The sequence below is a fragment of the Saccopteryx bilineata genome, chromosome 3 (genome assembly GCF_036850765.1).
Source record: "Saccopteryx bilineata isolate mSacBil1 chromosome 3, mSacBil1_pri_phased_curated, whole genome shotgun sequence".
NCBI lineage: Eukaryota > Metazoa > Chordata > Mammalia > Chiroptera > Emballonuridae > Saccopteryx > Saccopteryx bilineata.
Genome location: NC_089492.1, coordinates 16,489,618 through 16,517,175, shown reverse-complemented (window position 1 = coordinate 16,517,175; position 27,558 = coordinate 16,489,618). Strand labels below are relative to the sequence as shown.

The 27,558-nt window shown below is 43.2% G+C and overlaps 1 protein-coding gene across 2 annotated transcripts in view; it reads left to right on the top strand.

Moving 5' to 3' along the window:
• Nucleotides 1-27,558, top strand: part of DEPTOR (DEP domain containing MTOR interacting protein) — a 137,889-nt gene that overhangs the window by 74,373 nt on the left and 35,958 nt on the right. For both annotated transcript variants that reach the window (XM_066265754.1, XM_066265753.1), the window contains exons 5-8: nt 15,012-15,194; nt 17,230-17,364; nt 20,474-20,544; nt 22,493-22,597. In XM_066265754.1, the coding sequence (XP_066121851.1) occupies nt 15,012-15,194; nt 17,230-17,364; nt 20,474-20,544; nt 22,493-22,597 (494 nt within the window). The remainder of the gene's footprint in view (nt 1-15,011; nt 15,195-17,229; nt 17,365-20,473; nt 20,545-22,492; nt 22,598-27,558) is intronic.

Sequence of the window (27,558 nt, the reverse complement as noted above, 5' to 3'; positions counted from 1 at the left end):
GAGCCCAGCTTGATCATGGGGTCACTGATCCTGAGGTCTCCAGCTTGATCCTAAGGCCACTGGCTTGATTCCCAAGGGTGCTGGCTCAACCCTAAGGTTGCTGGTTTCAGCCCCTGTCAGGGCTGAACCCTAAGGGCAGTGGCTCCATCCAGAGGGTGCCAGCTTGACTCCTGAGGTCGCCAGTTCGAGTCCCATTTAGGGTACATATGAGAATTAATCCATGGCACAGCTAAAGTGGAATAAATTGATGTTTCTCCTTCTCCTCCCCTCTCTCAAAAAAAATAAAAATTAAAAAAAGGAATTATGTACCTAAACACATCTTCTGATTACAATTGGAAAAATGTCTTTCTTAATATTCATAGCCTATTTTAATCTAATCTGGAGAGTAGTCTTTTTATATAGTCATATTATTTTTAAATTGACATAAAAATGTAAAGACTCTAACTTTTATCTAGCATTTTCTCTAAAACACTGTCAGTTTCTTCTTTGTTCTAGTGATGAGCCTGCATTTCAGAATCTATATTTTTTTTTATTCATTTTAGAAAGGAGAGAGAGAGAGGAGAGAGAGAGAGAGAGAGAAGGGGGGAGGAGCAGGAAGCATCAACTCCCATATGTGCCTTGACCAGGCAAGCCCAGGGTTTCGAACCGGCGACCTCAGCATTTCCAGGTCGACGCTTTATCCACTGCGCCACCACAGGTCAGGCCAGAATCTATATTTTTTCCATTTTATTTTAGCCACTCCCTTGGCCTTTGCCCAAGTTTCAGTCCTATTGGCAGTTGTCAAAGCCACCATGCCAACAGAGAGCTGTGGGTATTGATTTTGCCCCCTGGCTTACCCCTGTCTCTCTGAAGTCCTCTTTGACAATTGCTGAGAGCATAGCCCCAAGCGGGAACTCCCACGATTAAGAACTAAGAACGTAATGTGCTTCCTCACCAGAATAAAGAAAATAGGATGGGGGAGATAGTGTGAGGAAAAAACAAGACAGTGGTAACAGCAATTCTTGATCATCTGGTTGTCAGAAGTTCAGAATGAGAGTTCTTTCTATGACAAATAGCTCTCAAGGTGCTACACAGAAAGGGATGAATTTGTTTGTTGGTTAGCTGGTCTTTCCCTATGGACAGACTCAATCCACATTTGTAATTTTAAATTTTCTAATAGTCATAGCAAAAAGAGTGGAAACAGGTGAAATTAATCTTAATAATATATTTTAGCTCACTATCTCCAAAATATGACCAGGTATCAGGATTGCGTTTTGCTACAAATAACAGAAACCGTAGTTATGGCAGAGAGGTCCCTCTGCCTCGTGCAGCGAGCTGCCCAGATGGGGACTCCTGGGCTGATAATGAGGTGGACGTGGGCTCCAGCCATCTCTCCGCTCTGCTGTTGTGAGTGCCCTTAGCGCCTTGTGTCTACACTTGGAGCAGAAATAAGATGGAATGACGAAGACTTAAAAAGCAAAGGGGCATCACCTAGCAAGCCTCTGCTTTTTATTTAGGAAGGGACGCCTTCCCAGGGATGTCCACCTACATCACACGGGCCAGAAACAAGTCTAACGGTCACCCCTTGCTGGATGACGAGTGAATCAAATACTTTTCAGCAGTCCCACCAACACTCTGAACTAATAATAAAGGAGGAAGAAAGGGAAAATGGGTTCTGGACAACCAGTTGCCTTGTTGGCCACAAGGACAAATGTCTTCTTTATTAAGTAACTTAGGCAGTGACCTTCCCTATGAAACGTGAGCTTCCAAAGAACAGTTTCCTTCCTGTGTCCACGCACTGAGCTTCCTGTTGCTCTAAGCTAGATTGAAAATAGGCCGGTGTACCAATGTGAATGTCTTAGTTTGGATCATGGTCATATTAACACTGGGGGTGCATGGGTGAAGGGTCCATGGGGACTGTCTATACTATCTCTGCAGCTTTTCTGCAAATCTAAAATTATTCCAAAATAAAATGCTTACTGAAAAAAATGTGGGTGAGATTTTTCCTGTATCTTCTATATTCCTTTTTACTTTAAGGGAATTCGGCCCTGCTGAATTGATCTGATTTAGCTAGAATGCCTCATACCCGCTACCCCCCCCCCCCCCCCCGCCCCGGACTATTCAGAATTGCTCCCAGACCTTTCCCTTACCTATACGACAACTGTAACCACATGTGGCTAACCTTAATTGAGTGTCTCTGTGGATCAGAAATTCTCTTGGGGCCTTTTACCTATGTTGTGTCCTTGTTCTTTCATTCATTTTACAGTGAATCAAATTGAAGTTCAGGGTAGCTGGGTCACCTAGTAAAAAATGAAGCTTGGGGCCATCTGAGACCACGGCGGTGTCTTTTGTGTGGTCACTATGTCCTTGTAATAAGCAATGCCAAAGTAATAAACATTTTGCCCTGGTGAAGAATTTTGCAGAAAATGCGCACAGCCGAACTGCCTTCTGTTAGGTGGATGCAGGAATCAGTGGGGGGAAAGCAGACTCCGTTTCCTCGTGTTTGTAAGCTCATCTGCCTCCACATTTGACATTACTACATCCTTGGATGGGAGACAACCTACTGAGGAAATTAAGGGAAGGGATTCCAGAGTGAATTTGTCAGTATTTCTGTCTTGGGTCTTCCAGTTAATGATTCGGGGACCTTGGGCAAGTTTACCTTGTGTAATCCCTAATTTCTTATCTGTAAAGTGGGAATAATTACAATAGCTCTCTCTTGGTGCTGCTAGGAGAACTAAATGATATAATCGTGCAATGTGCTTAGCACAGGGCCTGGCACAGAGTGTCACTCAATAAATGTTAGCTGATTATTATTATCATTATTGTTGCCCTCAATATCCTTCATCATCAAAGGCTATGGTGGGTAGAACTTAATGTAAGTTGGATGACCTCATCCATTCCTGGTCTTAAACAGTAGCTTATACATACTGTATTATGAGTATATACTTGTTACATAAACCAACACTCAAGTGCTTTAATTAGGCCTTTGGAGTTATGCCAACAATTCCAAAAGCTCTAGAATAGAGTTACAGATTTCTTTATTTGAATTATGTATCTGAGGTTTTCCATTTGCCAGACAACGGAAGTTTGTTGTTAGAACTCTCTGCACTTTTATTCTGATCTAGTATCTGAAAACAATTCCATCTCTGAAGAAACATACTCTTTGTTCTGAATTTTGTCTTTAACAGTGGAGGTTCTAGTGTTTGGAATTCACCCAGCTGTTATTTATGATGCATGGCGAAGAATAAAACATAATTTGACCTTGCTTCTGCTTATTACCTTTACATTTCTAAACCTGTGTAATCACAATGTTGTGGGGGTTTTTTCTTCCTTCATGTTATCTTTTTAAAAATGATTTTTATTTTTCAGTTACAGTTGCCATCCAATATTATATTAGTTTCAGGTATACAACATAGTGATTAGACATTTACATCATTTACAAAGTGATCACCCCAATAAGTCTCCTACTAATACATGGTGATTACTTATTCCCTGTGCTGTACTTTATATCTCCACCTTCTGTCTTTACTAAAGTTACTTTGAATTCTTCCTCTTTCTTTTCTCATCCTGAGTACTCTGGTCAATTAAATAAGTGTAATTGGGTTCTAACTTTGTGAATGTGAAGTGTTTTGTTTTAGTAATATCAGTTAATAGGACTTTATACCTTGAAAACAATTTCCTGCTTTCATATCCTCTTCTTAATGTTGTCAGTGCTCAGGAAGTAATTATTTTGCTGCTCTGACTCACTGTTCTTATTGCTTTTTGAAGAGTTATGTGTCCCAAGCCCTGGCGTAGGCACTTAAACACAATTGCTTAATGTTCTCGAATCAAGGACTTTTGCTGCTTTAGGAAACAGGGCTCTCTCAACTCCTGCGTCCCTTTAAGATGGTTTGAGATTGGTAATTACGGCCTTAAGTGCAGCTCACATTTGCTTTTAAAAACAGCTTTAATCTTCGGTTGTAGTTAATTCACAATTCATGTATTTTACCCAACACAGAATTTGAAAGCATATTATTTATATTTTTTAGTCTTGATTTTTTTTTCATATGCAACATACTAAATGACATCTGATGATTGCTCTCTGATTCAGCAGGAGCAGGGGCGCGAAAGAGTGCCTACCCATCCCCGGACTTCTGAAACGACTGAAAACTTTTATGTCATTGGCAGGGAAGTGGCAGCACTTTCACATGCACAATTTGTTTTTTAGAAACACTAAGTCTGAAGACTAGGTCAGACACTCGTTTATCCTTGGAGTTTGTCAGTATTCTTAAATAATGTCTCTAGGTCTTAAGCGGTCCTTTGAGGAGGAGATACTGGGATCAGGAGGAGATAAGAAAGAGGAAATGAAGCAAGGAGTAGCCTTAAGTGGCATCCTTGATGGCCCCAGAATGATCCTTCACCAACCACTGTACGCTGGATGAACTGGTGAGCCATACCTCCCTCTGCTGCTTTGGAATGTTGTGATGATAGGATGCTAATCGTGGCAGCCCGTGAAGGTCATCTGTCTTTAAAGGGACCTTGCAGACCTTGTGGCTTTGACAATGGTTTGCAGTTGTAGTCATACCCTCCTCAACCTCATCCTTACAGACCTCTCTTCTTCCTCATTATAATAGTTATTATCCTATTCCTTTGTCTGAGCTCTCTCTCTTTTTTTTTTACTAAATTGCTATGTGATTCTATAATCCAAGACAACCTTTTAGAAAGTTCTGATGACACACCATCCAAGGAACTGTTGGTGTCTGAACAATTTTCTTTCCTCAACCCCCACCCTAGCCTTATCAGACTGTTGGATTCAGTTCACTGGTTTCACGATGCCTGTTATATTATGTTATTTGCCAGCAAACATTTCAAGGATGAATGAAAGTATGTGACCTTCCTCCAGCTAGATAAGTAGCCTAAAATATCCTTTACATTCAGCTGCACTTGTAGGGCTCAAGACGATAGGTTTTATATTTGTTCTTGGACTATATATGTGAGTGGAGCAAAAGCCAATTTCCCCTTTTTAGATAATCAGCTTTAGAAAATTTCTTTGTGTTTGCTAAAAATTGTCCTAATAATTTATAAGGGAAAAAAGTGTAGCTACATCATCCACAAGTAAAAGAATACCAGTATATCTGAACTGTATCACTTTATTATTTTGGTAGATTGTATGACATTTCCCTCATGCTTTCTAGATGAAAAGGCATAGAGTGAGTAAAGATCTGTTTTCTTTTATCAAATGTCAATAACGTTGTGAGTTTAGGATTTCTATCTTCCTGAGCAAGAAGATCCTTCTATTTACATTCCTCAGCTTTCTGGCTGTATCTGTTTTTGCTCCTGTTTTATGTCTCGTTTAAGACCAAGCCAAGCCCCTTAATTCCCCCAGTGCAACAGAGAAGGCTTGGAAAGTCCCAGAAATTATAAATTGGCTGAGTATAAATTTGTCAGTTTTCAATTACAGCTGGATGGTAAGAACACAACTCAAATATTAGATATTAAATGTCAGCTTTGAACATTGTCTCTTCTTATTTATGTCTTCCTGTTTAGAGATTAATATTCTCAAGGAACAAATAATGAACTTTGCTACATTATATATGTCACAACATTTACTACAATGTAAAGGTCCTATCTAGCATTGAGAGCTGAGAAGTGAAGAATTGGAACAACCAAGATTTAGAAGCAACAATTACTGTTCTTCTTAATTTATATTTCCTCCAGACCTTAGGGTATTTTTCCTGTATTTTACAAAAACCAAGTTGCCTATGCAGTGGAGGATTTTTGTATTTAACGTGGGAAATGTCTGTTGAAGTGTATAAAGAATAACTCTTTTCTCTCTTTGGAATATAAACTGTATGTCATTGAGCTGTTATTTATTTCTTGAGACACTACATATATAATTTATGGCTATATAAAAAAAGACATTGTTGGGCAGATAAAATATATTATGCTCACTTTGTTAAAGATGGCGCTGCCCACGTGGAAGACCATCACCCAGGTGATGGTATTGGTTACCCTTCTTGCTTGGGATGGGCATGATTATATTGATGTGTGTTGGGGGCGGGCTTTGGGCAGGCAGGATCCTTGTAGCCTGGGGCTTGGTTTTGGGACTAAGTCTTTCCCACCCTTTTTGATGTGGGGTGGTGCACTCTCATGAGGAATCCCATTATGCCTCAGATAAGTGACTTTGTATCAGAGACTTCCTTGTTTGTATATTAGATTAAAGGTTTTAGTTTCTACACTATGAAGTGGGGCAGACCAGGAGCTTGCTCTCTCTCAGTTCCTGAGATTAGCATTAGAGAGGAGAGCAGAGAAAGGCCATGTGGAGGAGAGGAGAGGTAGCCAAGATGGCGGAGTGCTGAAAGAGAAGCCAGTTTGTGTAGGGTTTGTGCGAAGAGGAGATGGGAAACAGAGGTGAATAAGGCTGGTGAGGTAGATACCTTTGATTCTAGGAAACTCGGATAAGTCAGTAGCTTTGTGAGCACTGAATGAGTGGGTTTTGGAACCTAGTGTGTGTTTTTACTTGCCCACCAGGTGCAAGCTAGGATTAAAGATGATGGCTCACCAGTTTTTGGCTCCATTGTTTCATTACCATCTGTCCGAATCTAATGCAAACCTGCATGGTCCAGGTGGCTGTGATGATGGCTGTGGCTACTGGCTTTACAGACATCTTTGGCTTTCTTACTGTAGTTACTTTCTAAACCTTCTTGTGCCTTAACTCACTCCTTTAATTTTTGCTTGCCTTTGACTTCTGAAAATTAAATATTTTGTGGGATACTTGCCAGACTCGATCTGGATATCTGGTTAAGATTTCTTATTTTTCACAAGTGAAGATGTGGCAGAAATGCTCATGGGAAATGAACAAAGCATTCTTTGAAATAAGGGCAGAAAAGACAGAAGAAATGGGTTCTGTGCAGGAATGGAAGTGGTCAAAGGCAGAAGTCAATCTTTAGGGATCTAAGAACACTTAAAATACTGTAGGTCAGATGTCATTTCAAATCTCCTGCATAAATCATCCCATTCACAGAAAAACTATGCAAAAAATAAAAAAATTCAACTGAGGCTCAAAATGGTTAGGAAGTTTCCCAAAACCCCGCTAGAAAAAGTGGTAGAGCTGGGATGAAACTGAACTAATCTGACTCTAGACCCTTTGTCTTCCCTTGTGTGATAGTATTTTCTAAAAGCTATTCGGTATAAGGAAGTTTTCAATAAAGTACCAACTCTATTGGTTTGTTCTTCAATAAAACAGAGTCTCTTCTAGCAGACTTTGATGTTGAGGGGCTTGAAAGGGTGAGCAAATGAAAGTATCCTATTCCAGTCATCATGCTGAGATGGATGTAAAGCCAGAAGCCAGGGCCACCATCAGAGCAGCCCGGCCCATGCAGGTTCGCATTGGATTTGGACAGTCGGTAAAGAAACAATGGAGCTGTTGGGCAGATAAAATGTATTATGCTCACTTTGTTAAAGATAACAGGAGGAGGCCCTCGCCCAGGTGCTATTAATGTGTGTTGAGAATTGTTGTACCCTGAGGCTTGGTTTTGGGATTAAGCCTGTCCCACCCTTTTTGATGTTGGGTGGTGCAATCCAATCATGCCTCAGAAGGTGACTTTGGGTTGGAGATTTCCCTACTTTGTATATTGGATTAGAGGTTGTGAAGCTACAGTATAAAGTGGGGGCAAAACGGGATTTTGCTCCTGGTTCCTGAGGTTAGCATGAGAGAGCAGAGAGAATAGAGCCAGCAGCGGGAGGAGGCCACGTGGAGAAGGCCAGGAAAGCAGCCAAGATGGCGGAGTGCTGAGTGAGATGCCAGTTTGTACAGAGTTTGTATCTGGGATAAGGAAGGAGATGGGGAACTGAGGAGAATAAGGCTGGTGAGCTAGAAACCTTTGATTCTAGGAAACTCGGATAAGTCAGTGGCTTTGTGAGCACTGAATGTGACTGGGTTTTGGAGCCCAGTGTGTATTTTTACTTGCCCGCCGGGTGCAAGCTAGATTAAAGACTATGGCCCACCAGTTTGTGGCTCCGCTGTTTCTTTACCGACTGTCCGAATCCAATGCGAACCTGCATGGGCTGGGCTGCTGTGATGGTAGTCCTGGCCCTGGCTACTGGCTTTACAGGAGCCAAGAACTGATGGGCCTTCATCTTTAATCCTAGCTTGTACCCGGCGGGCAAGTAAAAATACACACTGGGCTCCAAAACCCAGTCACATTCAGTGCTCACAAAGCTACTGACTTATCCGAGTTTCCTAGAATCAAAGGTTTCTAGCTCACCAGCCTTATTCTCCTCAGTTCCCCATCTCCTTCCTTATCCCAGATACAAACTCTACACAAACTGGCATCTCACTCAGCACTCCGCCATCTTGGCTGCTTTTCCTGGCCTCCTCCACGTGGCCTCCTCCCGCTGCTGGCTCTACTCTTTCCTCTGCTGAAAATCTCAGGAACCAAAAGCCAAGTCCCGTTCTGCCTCCATTTTATAGTGTAGAAATCCAAACCCTTAATCCAATATACATAATAGGAAAGTCTCTAATGCAAAGTCACTTCTCTGAGGCATGATAGGATTGTACCACCTCACACCAAAAAGGGTGGGACAGGCTTAATCCCAAAACCAAGCCTCAGGCTACAACAATTCTCAACACACATTAATATCACCTGGGCAACGGCCTCTTTAACAAAGTGAGCATAATACATTTTATCTGCCCAACAATGGATAACTGGGATGTGTGCGCTTAGTAGGTGCCCAGGTTGTTGAATCAATGAATGGATGTTATGTGTGACTGATACTCTAAAATGGATGTCTACTGGCCCTCTTTCAAATTCTGTAGCTGCGATTACCTATGCTACACTTAGGGCTAGACTCCCTTGCAAAGCAGATGTGTGCAAATTGATGGTTTGTGTCATTAAACTTTCTATGAAAGAGAAAAAAGAGGAAAAATTTAAAACAATCATTATTCATTGGAAATAATGCAACTGACACAGTGTAAAGCCAGCGGCCACAGCCAGGGCCACCATCAGAGCAGCCCAGCCCATGCAGGTTCGCATTGGATTCGGACAGTCGGTAAAGAAACAATAGAGCCATGAACTGGTGGGCCATTATTTTTAATTCTAGCTTGCACCCAGCGGGCAAGTAAAAATATACACTGGGCTCCAAAACCCACTCACATTCAGTGCTCACAAAGCCACTGACTTATCCAAGTTTCCTAGAATCAAAGGTTTCTAGCTCACCAGACTTATTCACTTCTGTTCCCCATTTCCTTCCTTCTCCAGCATCAAACTGCACAAACTGGCCTCTCACTCAACACTCCGCCATCTTGGCTGCTTCTCCTGGCCACATGGCCTCTTTCTGCTCTCCTTTCTGCTCTCTCCTCTAATGATAATCTCAGGAACCAAGAGCGCAAACTCCCGCTCCATCCCCATTTTATAGTGTAGAAATCCAAACCCTTAATCCAATATACAAAATAAGGAAGTCTCTAATACAAAGTCACTTTCTGAGGCATGATTGGATTGTACCACCCCACATCAAAAAGGGTGGGAAAGGCTTAATCCCAAAACCAAGCCCCAGGCTACAAGGATTCTCAACACACATTAATATCACCTGGGTGACGGCCTCACGTGGGCAGCGGCCATTTTTAACAAAGTGAGCATAATACATTTTATCTGCCCAACACACAGGCAGTTGTCACTTCTCCATTCTGAGAGGAGAACTCGACTCCATCTGCACCAGCCACACAGCTGGGGGGTGAACACATGGAGACTTTTGGCCTCTGAGCCACAAAAGTCTGAATAAGCCCTTGAAAATCGAAGTGGGGCATTAAATATAGTGCCTCATAAAACTGAATTCCCATAAACCAAATGGCAGCCTATTATCAGTAGGTGATAACAGTAAAAACAACAGTGGTTGTAAAATAATAAAGGTACGATTTATTTTACTTTTGTAATGTAATTTTATTTTTTATTAAAATATAGTTAGTAAACAACAGTATGGAAGTTTCATGCATATAGCATAATGATTCAAAATTTATTTCTGTAATGAAGTAATCACCACAATAAATCCAGTAACCATCTGGCTGGCCCAAAGGTACAAATTACTGAGTTTTTACCATCTGCTTGGCAGTACGCTTAACAAGTACAGGCTACTTCCTCACAGTCCTTGTTTTCTCTGATTTGGTCTTGTTTAAGGTCCTCTACACTATTATAGTGAGAATGTGGTGAGTAAAAACTTCTTAAATGTAATTCTCATATCTTATCTTAAATGGTTCTTTTACTCTGTTAGCTATCAGCAGTATAGAGCTGGGGCGGTGGAGAATAGAGAAAGGGCGTGAACTAAACTCTGGGAGGGCAGTTAAAGCCCAAGGAGATTAGATTAGGAGTCAGATTTCCATTTCAACTAAAAATATTTTTATAGTATTCTTATCTATTATACAGTTTGTTTAGATTCAGAATGTTTTTTTTTTCTGGATTTATTTATTTATTTATACCAAAACTAATGTTCTGTATAAGTTACTCTACAAAGAGAAAACAGTAGGTGTTAATAAATGTATACATTGCTATGGATTTTCAGGTTATAATTTAAGATACTGTCGCCAGGCCCTGGCGGGTTGGCTCAGTGGTAGAGCATTGGCCAGGCATGCAGATGTCCTGGGTTCGATTCCCGTCAAAGCACACAGGAGAAGCGCCCATCTGCTTCTCCACCCCTCCACCTCTTCCTTCTCTCTCTCTCTCTCTCTCTCTCTCTTTCTCTCTGTCTCTGTCTCTGTCTCTTCCCCTCCCACAGCCATGGCTCAGTCAGTTCAAGCACATTGCCCAGGTGCTAAGGATGGCTCTGTGGAGCCTCTGCCTCAGGCACTAAAAATAGCTCATTTGTAAGCATAGCCCAAGATGGACAGAGCATTGGCCTCAGACCAGGGTTGCTGGGTGAATCCCAGTCAGAGTGCATGAAGGAGTCTATCTCTCTATCTCCCCCTCTGAACTTGGAAAAGAAGAAGAAGAAGAAGAAAAAGATGCTGTTGCCAGAGTCAACTTTAAAAAAAAAAATCACAATAAACTTAGAAAAGTGTACCAGAAACAAAAACTTATCTAGAAAATTTTATTATAATATTATTGACTGTAATGATATTTATGTAAAGCTTTGACTATCCACAAAAGAGCCCTTATTTGCAGATATCACATCAAAATGTAATTGGCTTACCTTTGGTCCAGGGTACATTCATCATCTTCTGAATCCAAGAATGTATTACTTACTAAGAGCATGCAGAACTACCAATGAATTAAATGCATTTGTCTTTGTGGCCAGGAGAATTCATTTAGACAAAGTGCATAGCTTATCCCCATTTAAAGACTATGAAAGTCCCCTGTGGATCATTAGGTTAAATGTACTCTCTTAATAGGAATCCACCTTTCTGAGACTGTGATATTCCAGCAACCAGAAGAATTATTCATTAGCAAATGTGGGTGATAAATACAGTTACAGTCCTCGATTGCATTTGCTGGTGTTGACTTCTAAGGGAAAGTGTGAAACACGCAAGGTGGCTGTTGATTCAGTTAGACTGTGCTTGTTGAGACCAAGGATTTGTTATGTAACTTTTAGTATTTCTAGCTCTGAGAACAGTAATGACTTTTTTTTTACATGATTGACCTCTAGATATTCTTTGTATAAATAAATAAGAATATTTCACTATTTAAATACTGAAAAAAAGGTGGAGAATGTTCCTCTCCATCAAATTTGTTATGTACCAATCCTGTTCTTTGTTCAACATAGTTAGAAAGGTAGATGGAAAAATAGATAAAACTATTTTGTTAAAGTCAGGGGAGGTTTTCTATATTTATCAGTTTTTGAAAAATGAACATGTGGCCCTGGCCAGTTGGCTTAGTAGTAGAGTATCAGCCTGGTGTGTGGATGTCCCAGGTTCGATTCTTGTTCAGGGCACACAGCAGCGGCAACCATCTGCTTCTCCACTCCTTCCCCTTCTCTCTCTCTCTCTCTCTCTCTCTCTCTCTCTCTCTCTCTCTCTCTCACTATGTCTTCCCCTCCTGCAGCCATGGCTTGACTGGTTCAAGCAAGTTGGCCCTAGGTGCTAGGGATGGTTCCATGGCCTCACCTCAGGTACCAAAATAGTTCTGTTGCTGAGCAGCAGAGCAGTGGGCCCTAGGTGGGCAGATTATCACTTGGTAAGGCACTTGCTGGGTGGATCCTGGTCAGTCAGGGTGCATGCAGGGGTCTGTCTCTCTGCCTCTCCACCTCTCATTTAATAATAATAATAATAATAAAGTAAAACTGCATTAGAAAAGTAAGGTATTTTACAAACTGGAACTAGTTTTAAAGGTGCTGATAAAATTCTTCCATCCCAACTTACATTTCATCTTCCACACTGAAGCTCTAAGTCAACAGTGCGGACGAGGCATTCAGGTGTGTGCATGTATTTACGAAGTGTTGCCATTTTGCCAGTTCATGCAAAGACTACTTTTCTTCATGTTTATATATAAAAAGAACTGTTTTAACAATTGTTATTTAAAAAAATATATAGAATGGTTTCTTAGACATGCCACCAAAAGCACAAGTGTAAAAGACAAAAGTAAATTTGAAAATAGAAAAACGGACATCATCAGAATTAAAAATCTTTGGGCTTCATAGGATGCCATCAAGAAAGTGAAAAGACAACACACAGTATGGGAGAAAATATTCGCAAGAGACATATCCGAGAAAGGACTGTTATTGAAAATATACTAAGAAATTAGGGAGTTACAAATCAAAATGATGCATCACTATACCACTATTAGAATGGTTCAAATCCAATCACTGACAATACCAAATGCTGGAGAGGATGTGTAACAACAGGAATGCTTATTCACTGATGGGTTGGGGTGGGGTGGAGAGAATACAAATGGTATAGCCACTTTGGAAGAGAGTTTGGTAGTTTCTCATCAAATGAAACAAACTCTTACCATATGATCCAGCATTCATGCTCCTTGGTATTTACCTAAAAGACTTAAAAACTTATGGTCACACAAAAGTCTGCACATGGATGTTTATAGCAGCTTTATTTATACTTACCAAAACTTGGAGGCAACGAAGATGTCCTGCAGTAGGTGAATGGATAATTAAATTGTGGTCCATCCGGACAATCATGTATCATTCAGCGCTACAAAGAAATGAGCCATCAAGCCATGACAAGACCCGGGGGAACCTTAAATGCACATTACTAAGTGAAAGGAGCCAATCCGAAAAGGTCTCTATAAGTTTATGTCAACTACTTGAGGTTCTGGAAAAGACAACACTGTAGAGACAACAGAAAGATCAGGGGTTGCAAAATAAACAAATATACAAACTAAACCCTCTCGGTTTATTTCAAAGCTGCAGAGTTTCTGACTACTTTTATCCAACAGTAGGAAAGAAATTTCTGTTACAGCAGCAATAACATCAAGTTGAAAAAGAAAACACTTCATAACTTCAGGCAAGTAGAATAGGACTACTTTTTGAGACGGCATACCCAGTGTTTAATATTCAAATAATTATTTTGGCATTAACATAAATGTAGATCTTATACTGATAGTGTACTGTATGGCTCTTTCCTATTTCAATTACAGTGTAAAGACCCTGTTGTTATTTCAAATCTTTGTGAAAACCTAAACAGGCACGGTAATGACTTATCACGGAGTTGAGAGTAGTGGTTTGGAACTTGAGCCCTGGAGTCAGATTCTGTGGTTTTGTTTCCGACTTTGCCGTTGACTGGTGTCTTCTCTGGGTCTGTCTTTTTCCTATACCGCTGTTATAATGAAAGGAATTAGAACATATGAAGCATTTCAACTAGTGCTGGATTCATAGAAAATGCTGTGTGAAGGTTAGCTATTATTATCAATTTTGAGTTGACAGCCTGGCAGGATTGGGTCTCTAAAGCAGGGGTCCCCAAACTACAGCCCGCGGGCCACATGCGGCCCCCTGAGGCAATTTATCCGGCCCCTGACGCACTTCCGGAAGGGGCACCTCTTTCATTGGTGGTCAGTGAGAGGAGCACAGGATGCATCCTCTCACTGTATGTGAGTACTGTATGTGGCGGTGCCGCAAAGCAAGTCGTCACTAACATGCAGTACTATTTCGGGTGACGCGGGACACACGCATGCGTCACGGCTTCAGAAGTGCATCATATCACTTGTTACGGCTAGCAGTGACAAATATGGACCCGGACATTGACCATCTCATTAGCCATGTTTATTGACTTTAGAGAGAGAGGAAGGGAGAGGAGAGGGGGGGTGAGAGAGAGACATCTACTTGTTGTTCCTCTTTTTAATGCACTCCTTGGTTGCTTCATGTTTGTGCCCAGACTGGAGATCCAACTTGTGACCTTGGTGTACTGGTACAAGGCTCTAACCAACTGAGCTACCCGGCCAGGGTGATGTGGCTTCTTCTTTATATCTTTCATTGTGGGACTTCTGTTTGGCTAAATTTTGGGTGGTACTGAATGATAGTTATTCTATAGTGTAATTGTATTGTTATTATTTTTTTTGACAGAGACAGAGATAGAGTCAGAGAGAAGGACAGATAGGGACAGATAGACAGGAAGGGAGAGAGATGAGAGGCATCAGTTCTTTATTGCGGCACCTTAGTTGTTCACTGATTGCTTTCTCATATGTGCCTTGACCAGGGGCTACAGCAGAGCCAGTGACCCCTTGCTCAAGCCAGTGACCTTGGGCTCAAGCCAGTGACCATGGGGTCATGTCTATGATCCACACTCAAGCCAGCAACCCCGCACTCAAGCTGGTGATTCCACACTCAAGCTGGATGAGCCCACACTCAAGCCGGCAACCTGGGATTTCAAACCTGGGTTGTCTGCATCCCAGTCTGATGCTCTATCCACTGCGCTAATTCCTAGTCAGGCAGTTTAGTTGTATTTTTGACATGAATGTGGGAGAATTCTGGTACTGCATATCCCTACACCGCCATCTTGACTGGAAGCTCTAAATTCTTTCTTTAAGCCTTTTGCCTCTATTGACTGGAGTCTTCTGGCTGCAGTGCTGGGTGGCCAGGACACCAGACAGTCCTCACCTGTTGTTTCTTCTGCCCAGTGTCCAACAAGCACCCATTCGTGGACAGCAATCTTCTCTACCAGTTCAAAATGAACTTCCGGCGGAGGCGAAGGCTCATGGAGCTGCTCAATGAGAAGTCCCCCTCTCAGGAAACCCATGACAGCCCCTTCTGCCTGAGGAAGCAGAGCCACGACAATCGGAAATCTACCAGCTTTATGTCAGGTGAGTCAGTTCCATATCATTCATTTGTTTCTGTCTTTTTGAGAAATAGTATAGTCATAACTCCCCTTTAGGAAATTCCATTCCTTAGCAAACTTATTCATAACCAAAATGTATTCAAAAGAAAGAAAAAGCTTGACCAGGTGGTGGCGCAGTGGATAGAGTGTGGGACCGGGATGTGGAGGACCCAGGTTCATGTCCCCAAGGTTGCTAGCTTGAGCGCAGGCTCATCTGGTTTGAGCAAAGCTCACCAGTTTGGACCCAAGGTCGCTGGCTTGAGCAAGGGATTACTCAGTCTGCTGTAGCCCCACGGTGGGTCGAGGCACATATGAGAAAGCAATCAATGAACAACTAAGGTGTCGCAACAAAAAACTAATGATTAATGCTTCTCATCTCTCTCCATTCCTGTCTGTCCATCCCTATCTATCCCTCTCTCTGACTCTCTCTTTCTCTCTGTAAAAAAACAAATGAAAGAAAGAAAGAAAGAAAGAAAGAAAGAAAGAAAGAAAGAAAGAAAGAAAGAAACACAACCACCAAATTGTTCCTGGGGAGTCAAATTGGATATTATAAAGTCTGATTTATGAAATTCTGTATTTCTCAATACATAATTCTCAAGCTCTCATTCATACCCTATTTACTTTTTATTTATAAACAATTGTTATCATTAATTATCCAGTGTTCCAAATCACGGTATGGAAAAGCTGTCTACTTTAAGAATGAATAAAGACTTCTGAGCGCATATGTAACTAAAAGGCAGCTGATTGCCACTCCATTATGGAGAGTGACAGAGAGCAAAGCACAACTATGAAAAACAGACCCAGGATCTCATAAAAGCATGGCAGCCTGGGATACTGCATGGAAGGTCTAACTGTCTTATCTTGACAATGAACCCTGACAGAAATGATAGTGACTGTTGTTTACAAAGATAATCACTTCCACACAGAAGATGTTAACTTGACGTATCATTCTATGTAAGAGGCCCAGGTGCTTAAAGGGGTATCTTAGCTCCTCTGAAAACTCGGTATGGCTGTGATTGGCCTAAGGTCTGGGGGCTCTGGGCTGCACCTCAGGGCGAAATGACTGTGGATGTCATACGTATAGGAAGTGACATGAGCACGCTTGCTATATTGAGACTTTTATGTGCCCCTGTCACTGAGTCAAGCTTGGTTGCATGAGCTTCCTCCTTGACTTCTCACAATAATTTGAAGAGCAAAACTTTTCTTCTCCCTGTTTTACAGTGCCTTCAGGTGTGGTCTTCTGCAAATTCAAAGTAGCTATTCACATTCTACTAGCACTAAGGTTTTGCCTGTTTCTTAAATGGACCCAGCAGACCTGAATAAGTAACAACGATGAGAAGGAGGATATGGTAACCATGGTCACCATCAAAGCCAGCATTTATTTTGTGCTTCTCACGTGCCTGCCCTAAGCCGAGTTCTCTCCATGGCTTCTTCCATCTTTTGTGTATACCTGGCTCTCCTCTCCTTTGTTGAGTGCCAGCCAACTTCATGGCCGAGAGAACCCGATTGGATCGTTGAAGCCCCGTCTCACATGCACTTTCAAAGCCTAAACTTGTGCTGTGTATTTTAATCTCCTCGTCCATGGCTCTGAGTGATTCATAATTTCACATGAACTCCGGAGGCACTTATTAGTACTCTTAATTCATTAAGTGTATAGCCAGCACTTAATTTACTTCCTCCCAGGGACTGCTCAGCATGGGCTTAGTGGTTCTTGAAATAATATTTTATGCAGCTGGGTCTATGCACATACATTATATTTATAATTCATTCCTTGTAGCAGTCCTCTGAGGTAGCGTTTACAGCTGGGGAAATTGAGGCTCAGGGCACTGAAGGGAATGGCCTCAGGCTGTGCAACTGGCCGGTTACCAAGTTGCTACTCTAATCCTTGCTGTTCCCAGCCTGAAGCCAGAGTGCCTTTTCTGGCACAGGTGACTGGCCTCGCTGTACGCCCCGACCTCACGCCTACGTGCTCTCTGGGGAACCGGGACCACCCCCAGTGATCGCGTGCTTTCCGCCCGCAGTCAGCCCCAGCAAGGAGATCAAGATCGTGTCCGCGGTGCGGAGGAGCAGCATGAGCAGCTGCGGCAGCAGCGGCTACTTCAGCAGCAGCCCCACCTTGAGCAGCAGCCCCCCGGTGCTCTGCAACCCCAAGTCTGGTGAGTGGCTGGAAGGCGGCCCCCCTTCTGACTGTGGCCTCGGGGGACTTGGGAAGATGTGCAGCTTCTCAGACTGAGGGAGACTAGTGTGTGGGCATATTCTTACCACGTGTCCTTGGCGTCAAGACCTGTTGAGTGGAAGGGAGGGACTTCGTGCTGGGCGGAGGAGAACCGCGCTGCAAGCAGGCTCAGTAAAGGCTGCAGCTAAGGCCAGGGGGAGCTCTGGAGTTGGGATGGCCCTTCAGAGTGGTCCACATTTGGGGAGAGGTGGCCAGGCCTCAGTACCCTCATGTTGACCAGTGTTGGCTGCCCCTGGGAGGAGGCATAACCTTGAGCAAGAGAGGTAATTGCAAAGAGAGTTGAGGCCATCGGCAGCCTGAGGGCTGTCTGCCATCAGCAGTCCCAGCAGCTGGAAGGAGCCCGTCAGTCCTGAAGGGGTTTCTGATCAGCACATCAGTGTCCCACACAGCAGGGGAAGTAGGGGGTTCCATAGACCGCAACTGATGCAAGGACCTCTGGGGCCCTACGTAAGAAGAGTACTTGGAATTGACTCTTGGTGCCTTGTGGTTCCAAACTCAACTCATCAGCCTCGCCTCTTTGGCCTTTACATTCCAGAAAAAGACTAGGCACAAAGATTGTAGATGAACTTGGACTTAGAAGCAGGCCGTCCTTGACCTAATCAGTTCTTCAGCCCCACGGGAACCTGTAACCCACTAATTCTGCCACCTTGTCACGGCCCTTCCCCATCTCTCCCAGGGTTAGATAAGCTACGTGGTCCTTCATGATAATCATTGCTGTGAAAATACCCTCACCTCCGTTTGTTTAATGCCCTGTCCATCCTTGGTTCAATGTACCACCTTCAGGGAAGAGGCTTTATTCCTTTGTTCCTGTTTCCTCATCACCAGATGTTAGGGATATAAAAATGAGAGGTCATGACCCCTTCCTTCAGTGAACACATCCTCTCTTTGGGGGAAAAGTCACTATGCATCAGTGAGGATAGGACCAATAGATGTTGCTAGAAGGGCCTTAAGAGAAAACTCTGTCATCTAAGGCTGTTATGTAGGCAAGTGGGTATTTTTTTTTTAAATCTAACTTTTTTTTCTGCCTTCTGGAGGGTTAGCGCTAAGAATAAAGTTGTAACTTACAAGCAAATGAAAAAACTTGCCTCTGCACTGACTCTGGCTGGAAAATCATGGGGCACTCAGATGCTACTGCACTTTTCAATTAATGGAGCATTTTTTTGAGGATGGTTATCCTCAAAGTTAGAAGCCAAAGAGCTCCTCTCGGGAAAGGCTCAGTTGTGCTAAAGTCATTTTTTACTTGTTTTTGAATGCCTGCGATATTGGAATATGAACATAGTGTCCATTACTTTAACCCATCTTCTCAGAAGTAGGTTTGTACGGTTCCCTCTTTCTCCTTACCCCTTGGCTCAAAGGAAAGCATTTACTGATATGCAGGAAGGAGAGAAAGGCAGGCTGCCTTTTTGGCGTCTTTAAGGACCAGAGCTATCAGGACTCATTGTGGTTCATAAGTCCAACCTCTTGCCCATATTCTGACAAACTTCCCCTTCCTTCTTCAGAGGGATATAAAGATGCAGTGAACTCATCTGTGATTTTTATTTCCCCAAGCAGATAAGCAGACCTTCACAGTAACTTAAAAGTAGTCATTATTCTATATACATCTGTACTGTATATAAATGTCCTAAGCCAGACCCTCCCCCCTAAAAAAAGTGCTACAGATAGTACTATAAGTGATATCATTGTGATGAGAAAATAAATATTCAAGGATATGAAAAGAGAAAACTAAAAGGTAATCCCCCAGGCTTCAAGGTTTCTATATTTTCCAATGAAAGAAAAAGATAAATTGTATTAAAAGGCAAGAAAATAACGATTGCTGGTGAAGATATGAAGAAAAGGGAACCCTTGCACGCTGTTGGGGGAGATGTAAACTGCAGCCACTATGGAAAACAGTATGAAGGTTCCTTAGAGAATTGAAAGTAGAATTATCATGTGATCTAGCAATTCTACTTCTAGGTATTTATCTGAAGGAAGCAAAAATACTACTTCAGAAAGATATTGGTACCTCCATTCTTATTGCACCATTATTCACAATAGCCAAGACATGGGAACAGCCTGCGTGTCCATCGATAGATACATGCATAAAGAAGTTGTCACATATTTGTTATCATTTATATAAAGAGGAAGTCCTGCCATCTGCAATAACATGGATGGATCTAGAGGGTATATGCCAAGTGAGATAAATCAAAGACAAATACTATGTGATTTCATTTATATATGGAATCTAAAAAATATAACCAAACCAAACAAATCACAAACAAACTCACAGATCCAGAGAACAGAGAGATGGTTGCCAGAGGTGGGGGAATGGGCAAAATGAGAGAAGGTGATCATGGAGTACAAACTTCCAGTTATACAAGGACTAAGCTCTGGGGATGTAGTATACGGCGTGGTGTCTGTAGTTAATAACATAGTATTTTGTATTTGAAAGTTGCTAAGAGAGGAGGTCTTGAAAGTTATCATGAGAAAATACCTTATTTCCCCATCTATAAGATGCTCCCATGTATAAGACACACCTTAACTTTAGGGCCCAAAATTTGAAAAAAAAAGTATTACATAAAATTATTGAACTCAAGTTTTATTCATCATTAAACAATGAGCGCAAAGACAACAAGTGTGAAAAAAGCAGGAAATGCAAGTAAATAAATCTACAACCACTGTATAAGACACACCCAGTTTTTAGACCCTGAATTTTAAGGTGTGTCTTACACATGGGGAAATACGGTAACATCTGTGACTCTGTGTGGTGGTGGTTAACCCACTCCTCACCCCCACCAGCCCTCTTGCTTCCCTCTGTGCTGCTCCATTTCTTCTTCCTTCCACAGCTCTGTAAGTTAGCTTCAGGCTCATATATGTTTGCTAATGCTTTCCGTCTTTCTTAGCTAGAGTATGAACTCGGAGGCAGAGAATCCTTCCCCCTTTTGTTCACTGACGGTCACATATGAGGTATTTGTTCATATTGGCTGAATGAATGAATGAATTAATGAGGGCTCAGAAGGGTCCACTTGACACTGTGTCCGTCTGTCTTACAGTGTTGAAGAGACCTGTCACTTCTGAGGAACTCCTGACTCCCGGAGCACCGTACGCCCGGAAGACATTCACGGTAGCCTCATCATTGGGTTTTTCTCCTGCTGCTCATTTTTCTGGGCCATGTCAGCATGTCCGGGTGTTGATGTGTATGTTACAGATGGAATTGGAGAGCCTCTTAATTTTCCTTTTGTTTTTGCCATCATTATAATAGTGGGCTTTCTTGACCCTTAGGCACTAAAATGCTTTAAGACTTGACATGATTTATTGTGAAAACAGCATTTTAAACTCCTTTTGATGTGTCCTTAACAAAAGATTTCTATTGTTTACTTATTATAATATAATTACAGATTGTAAGGCAAATGGTAGTGCAAGTACTGTTAACAGTTCCTTCTGTGGTACAAGTAAATTTTAAAAATCATTTAAGACCTTAGGGAAGTCATTAGATAGAGAAAGAAAACTGTGGGGTAAATGGTTCTACCAGAAAAAATGGTGCTTTTGACAGCGTCAGCATGCCTGGAGTTGTACAGGTCCCTGATGGGGAGCACTGCTCAGCGGTGAGCACCCCCGGAGTGCCGGCCCCTCCCTCCTGCTCCTCCCAGCCGGTTGGTTTTCTTCAGACAGAATCCAAGCTCTGTGCCTGACAGCACCTCTCCCACTCCCCTTCCTGGACTCTTTCTTCAGTCTCTTCACACGGACATCAACTTCCTCTTTAAAACACTTCTTCTCTTCTAACTTTTATTTTGTTGACTCGGGGAAACCTTTGCAGACTCATTTTTTATTTTAAAGGTTTTTTATTGATTGACTTTAGAGAGAGAGGAAAAGAAGGAGAGAGAGAAACATTGATTTTTGCACTTATTTATGCATTCATCGGTTGACTCTGGTATGTGCCCTGGCTGGGGGTCGAACCCACAACCTTGGTGTATGAGGGTGACACTTGAATCATCTGAACTACCCGGCCAGCTCCATACTCATTCACGCTGCAAACATTTGTCAAAGACTACTTCCTATTTCTGAGCACTGAGGAGTTAAAATAGGGTGGGCCCCGTCCTAGCCAGTCTCAATATGAAAACACACTGCTAATACGCCTGCCTCAGGGGACAAGGCAAACCGTGCATTTGGAGGTGAAATTAGCCCTAATGCACTAATAACAGCAAAGCCCAAAGCTAATGCAGTGCCTGAAAGTCTTTTTGATTTGACAATGTCCACAAGAATTTCATTGGTTTCTCTGCCTTTTTTCAGTTTCCAGCATTCGAGAGACAGTTGATTCTATTTTTTTTTAAAAGTATTTCCTTATGGTTTTAAATGGAAATGCCAGCACTGCTGGGAATTGATGGTGAATGTGTTTCATCTGTATTTCAGTCCAGGACATGTCTGGGAGCCGTCTAGGGAACGCAACCTCCATTGCTAATTGTGATTCTATAGGCAAAGGCACCCCCCCCCCCCAGTTGCCGACCACTTTTGGACCAGCCTCTGCTTGTAAACTGTGAACTTCCTGTACTTTTTCACTTTCTTTTGTGGATAGAGAAAACTGTGTTTCAAGAAAGCCAAGACTCTCCATTAGTCATTTAAATTGTGACTTGAGACTACAATGAAGTAGCTGGATTGTCGCAAAAATCTCATTTGGATTTAGGGGAAAAGAGCAAATGCAATAGAAATTGGATCTGGAGGGTAGACTCAGTGGTGCGTGGAACACCGTCTGTAGGTTCTGTCTGCCTCAGATATTAAAGTGCATAGCAGCCCAAGAAAGAGGCAATTTGCCAGTTATTTATTGAGCAGTGCCCTACCAGAAGAAGCTTCGTTCTGCCAAACAAGTGTTCCTTGACCACATTTTCTGCATAAATATAACCATGTTAATGATAAAAGCAAAGTGTGCCTTCACTCCCCAGGCAGAGCAGAGATGAGCCCAAGAAGAGATATGTGACTGCACGCACTTAAGCCTGGGCTGGCTTTCTCTCTCCTGGAGGGACAGGCCTATTGCCAAGGGCTGTCTGCGGATTGCTAATTGCGGTTTTCCTCTCCAGATCGTCGGTGACGCTGTCGGCTGGGGCTTTGTGGTCCGAGGAAGTAAGCCGTGCCACATCCAGGCCGTGGACCCCAGTGGCCCTGCAGCCGCTGCAGGAATGAAGGTACCACCAATAGCGCGGTGTCTCAATGCCTGTCGCTTTCTTTCATTGTTGGTGCCATCTGTACTCTCTCCCCCTAAGTGCTTGGTCTCATTTTTTTCAAATTTCCTTTTCCCCTTCTGAATGGGATTGCAACAGAGCCAAGAGCATATGATGGAGCCACAAGAAGGGAAAGTTTTCCTGTGTCTCTCCGTGTGCCTCCATGGTCTCCAAACCTCCTTTGGTTTTTTTACGTTTCTTCCCTCAACCAACACCAAATTAGAAAAAAAAGAAGTTTCTTTTTGCTTAAAGTTTATATAATAACACTACAACTTCTGTTCTCAATGAAGTATCTTCCTGTGGGGCTCAAGCAGGCAGTAGAGTGTCCTCAACCACAGAAACAGCAAAGAGTAACAGAAAAGAAAACGGAAGCCATGGAATTTGGAAGAGATCTGTGTTCGTATTTTGGTTCTGCTTGGTTACTAGCTCCTTGATTTTGACTAAGTTCTGTGACATCAGAGCCTGTCGCCTCCTCTCTGGAATGATAATCGTGTTCTTTCTGCAGTTTAGGGAATTCAATATTGCAGAAACACTTGCTGAAGTGCAAAGACCTGCACAAACATCAAATAATTGAATGACTTGTGCCAGACATTTGAAAGTAAGTTTGACGTATTTTTAGTACCTCGGTGGTGCATACATAGTCAAGGAAATTTGGAAAATATAGATAAGGAGAGGGGGAAAAAAGTTGTAATTGCCTCTAATCTTTCCTAACTCCGAGATAACCACTGCAACAGTTTAAGCAGCTTTATCAAAGTATAATTGACTTACAGTAAAGTGTAGCACTGTTAACATTTTGATTTACATGCCTCCAGACTTCTTTTTTTTTTTTTTTTTTTTTTCTTTTTTTTTTCTGAAGCTGGAAATGGAGAGAGACAGTCAGACAGACTCCCGCATGCGCCCGACCGGGATCCACCCGGCACGCCCACCAGGGGCGACCTCTCTGCCCACCAGGGGGCAATGCTCTTCCCCTCCGGGGCGTTGCTCTGCCGCGACCAGAGCCACTCTAGCGCCTGGGGCAGAGGCCAAGGAGCCATCCCCAGCGCCCGGGCCATCTTTGCTCCAATGGAGCCTTGGCTGCGGGAGGGGAAGAGAGAGACAGAGAGGAAAGCGTGGCGGAGGGGCGGAGAAGCAAATGGGCGCTTCTCCTGTGTGCCCTGGCCGGGAATCGAACCCGGGTCCTCCGCACGCTAGGCCGATGCTCTACCGCTGAGCCAACCGGCCAGGGCCACCTCCAGACTTCTTGTATGTACATATGCATACACACACACACACGTTATTTCTATTTATACCAAAATATGATATAAGAAGATGTTGAGTGCATTGGTTTTCTGCTTCAAAACACCTTTATCTAGCATAGATTTTTTTTTTCCCCTGTCATCTGTAAAACATTGCACAGACATTTATCTCGCGATATCTGGGACCGTGGAAGGATGCAGAAGGCTTACAGGCTGCTGATTCTTCTCCTGTTCATTTCCTCACCACTTTCATCCTCTCGCATCAGTCTTTTTCGTAGAGCAGTAAGCCAGGAAAGCAATAGGCATGACTTGGATCTTCACAGCTCTGTTTCCAGCACCTTCTCTCCGGTATGGCTTTGCCTACTAGAAAGAAAGATGGGCGTGAGATTGCCTCATAGGAGTGCAGAGCACAGATGACCACCAGTCTGGGTAATCAGCTCTGGTGTGGTCAGGGGTTGACTCTGTTGCCTGATTTGAACACGTCGCCCATACCAGGGGGTGCAGGCTCCCGGGTCCTGTGCTCCGGGCAGGGTACGGAAGCCTCGCTGGCTGAGGTGGTCTGTGTTAGAGGCCCTTCCTACCTCCTCAGTTCTGCAGTGGGCACGACACCAAAGAAACCCAGAGCAGGAAAGTTGGCCTGGAACATAAAGGGCGAGCATTTGTATCTGGGCCCAGGCTGGTTTTTTTTTTTTTTTTTTTCATTTTCTAATGGTACTCTTGGCTGTGGGAAGAGTTTTATATTTTATTTCCATCGTAAAATACCTAGTATAAATTATTTTTGGCAGAGTGCTTCAGTCGTGAGCATGCACTCACTTGCCACGGGGCTTTGACTCAAGCTCATTTCCTTTGGGGAAAGCGAGGGATTTTTATTGCAGCTAAAGACCTTGTTTTGCTTGGCCAAGTGTATTTAATTATCTGAGTGCATCTTTGTCAAATAACATGCATAACTGTTCTGTGCATTGTCGATTGATTGATTGATTAACTCCTTCATGTATATACCCTGATAAATGGGAACCTGGGATATAGTTTTCAGTTCCATGAACTCGTATTTCATATGGTTTATATTCTCAGTTTCTCTGGGGTGCACAATAGTTTTCATATGTCCTAGAGCAGTGTAGAATTCACTAGAGCGGCATTTCCACAACGGGGCTGCCCAGCGCTCTGGTCCAATAGAATAGCCTGCCCTGCGGTTCTGTGATCCAAAGTGTTAAGCTGTTATGTGCACTTTATTCTTCTCTTGGAAATTTATAAATTGCATTAGTGTGTTATAAATCCTGTTTCATCCAGCAGGAGAAGAAAACTGTTTAAATTGTCTATCAGAATATTTTATCATGTAATAGAAACACACCAATGGAACCTTAAGACTGTTAAGAGATAGCACTGGAACCAATAATCTGCTTGTGGTCAAACTCTGAAAACGGAATGAATATATATACAGATATAGTTTTGAATCATACTATTGGATAAATGAAAATAATAGGGAGGCCCTGGCTGGTTGGCTCAGCGGTAGAGCGTCTGCCCGGCATGTGGAAGTCCCAGGTTCAATTTCCGGCCAGGGCACACAGGAAAAGCACCCATCTGCTTCTCCACCCTTCCCCCTCTTCTTTCTCTCTGTCTCTCTCTCTTCCCCTCCCGCAGCCAAGGCTCCATTGGAGCAAAGTTGGCCCAGGCACTGAGGATGGCTCCATGGCCTCTGCCTCAGGCGCTAGAATGGTTCCAGTTGCAATGGGGCAACACCCCAGATGGGCAGAGCTTTGCCCATTAGTGGGTGTGCCAGGCGGATCCCCATCAGGCACATGCAGGAGTCTGTCTATCTGCCTCCCTGCTTCTCACTTCAGAGAAATAAAAAAATAATAATAATAAAAAAACAGAAAAAAAATAACAGGGAATACCATGCCTGTCCATATACTTTACTTGTGTGTATTCATTTAAATTGCCTAGTAGATTATTTTCCTATAGAAAGTACTGAATGAATTATTTCCTCTATTGCCACATGTATTGGTTATAGAATAACTCCACTTACATAAAGAGCCATTTGGATAGTCCAGTCCTAGGGGCTTGTTTCCCCCTGCCTATCACATCAGCCCTTGTGCGGGAAACTGCAGGGTGGTGTGTCGGATGGTCCGGGGTGGGGACAGGAGCATGGCCTGACCTGGGTGTTGATTGAGCTGCTCTACCTGGCTGGCTGCAGTTGTCCAAGATTCTGTCCAGAAGCTTCCTCCTCGCACCTGTGACTGGCGCCCCACTTGGCCTTCATTGTCACTCTCTACACTGACTGCGACCCCCTGGCCACCCTCTGGCCACGGCCCTAGCTGTCTCCTGCTATCTGGCGCTAACAAAGCCCTGCAGGGAGCTTTTGGGGCCTTTGCATGCAGCAGCAGGATTGTTGTACTTTCACTGTGGCTGCTTAACTTCACTGCTTCACTTGCCAAAAACAGGCATGGTTTTGCAACTGACTTTCTCATGAATACCATTTCTCTCTCTTTTATTACACCTAGTTATGGGGATGGGACAGTTTTCAGAGGTGGGCCACCAGTGTGAAGAAAGACAGGGCTTAGACTGAAGAGGCTGGGTGCCCCCCCCCCCCCCCCGCTTACGCTTCTAGACCTTTCTGAACCCAAAGGAGAGCTCTTTTTGCCTAGTTTGAATGAATCCTTAGTCCATGATGAGGGTAGACCTTGATGTATTTACTAAAATACATCAAAAAGTCTGGAAGAATTCCAGAGGAAATGTGTCCTTAGGAAGAGTGATAAGATCTACCCTGATTCTCTTCTGGATCAGAATAGAGAAATCTGTGTCCTGTGCGCTTGGCCACCTGGTCCCCAATGTCCCCAGTGTCCCCAACCCATCCATGCCTGCCACCTCGGCACCAGCGACCTAGACTGGCGGGGGGTTGGGGTGGGACGGGAACCAGGCCGCAGGGTGGGCTTGCTGAGATGCAGGCAGGTATGTAGAGCAGGGCGGGCTCCACCTTGACTTCGTTTGTAAATGGAATTGAGTTTCAGGTGTTCTGGTCAAATACTGGACTCTTACACTATCTGAAGTGTGTTTGGACATTTTGCCTCGACTGTACTCTGTTTGTATCCTATTTGTTCCCAGACACTGAAAGGAAGCAGATGTTACAAGAGGCTTCAAACTATCACCTTGTCCTTAGTGTTGTCTGATTCAAGACCCACATATAGCAGAGAACAATTAATTACAGCTTTTTAAATAAGTTGCTGTATTATTGCATGCTGTTCCCTCCCTTCCCATGCCCAGAAAACAGTGTCTGTGGTGTCATTGAAATTCTCACTTGAGCCAGCATCTTTGAATTTGGAGTTGTTCTTATTTTGGAAGTTCTTTTACTTAACAGGTGAAATCTGTAAAGCCCTGATGTAGAGACCTTTCGTTGGCATTACAACTAGAACGGAGCGTGAAGTATGGGGATCGTGAAGTTTCTGATGAGGTGTGGTGCGTTTTCATTTGGGAAAGGCTTGTTTCCTGTGCTCTTTCCTCTGGCAGCTCCTCAGCCTTTCCTTAAGGAACTCCACACTGGGGGCTTCTGCTCCAGGAGGGGGGAGGAGAGGAGATGGAACTAGAGTTCATTGAGTGCCTGCTGCATGCCTGATTCTGCACCACACCACGCCCTTTCTGTACATGAGTTCATTTCAAGTCAGCATCCAAATACTATAATCCTGGAGGAAAAAACCA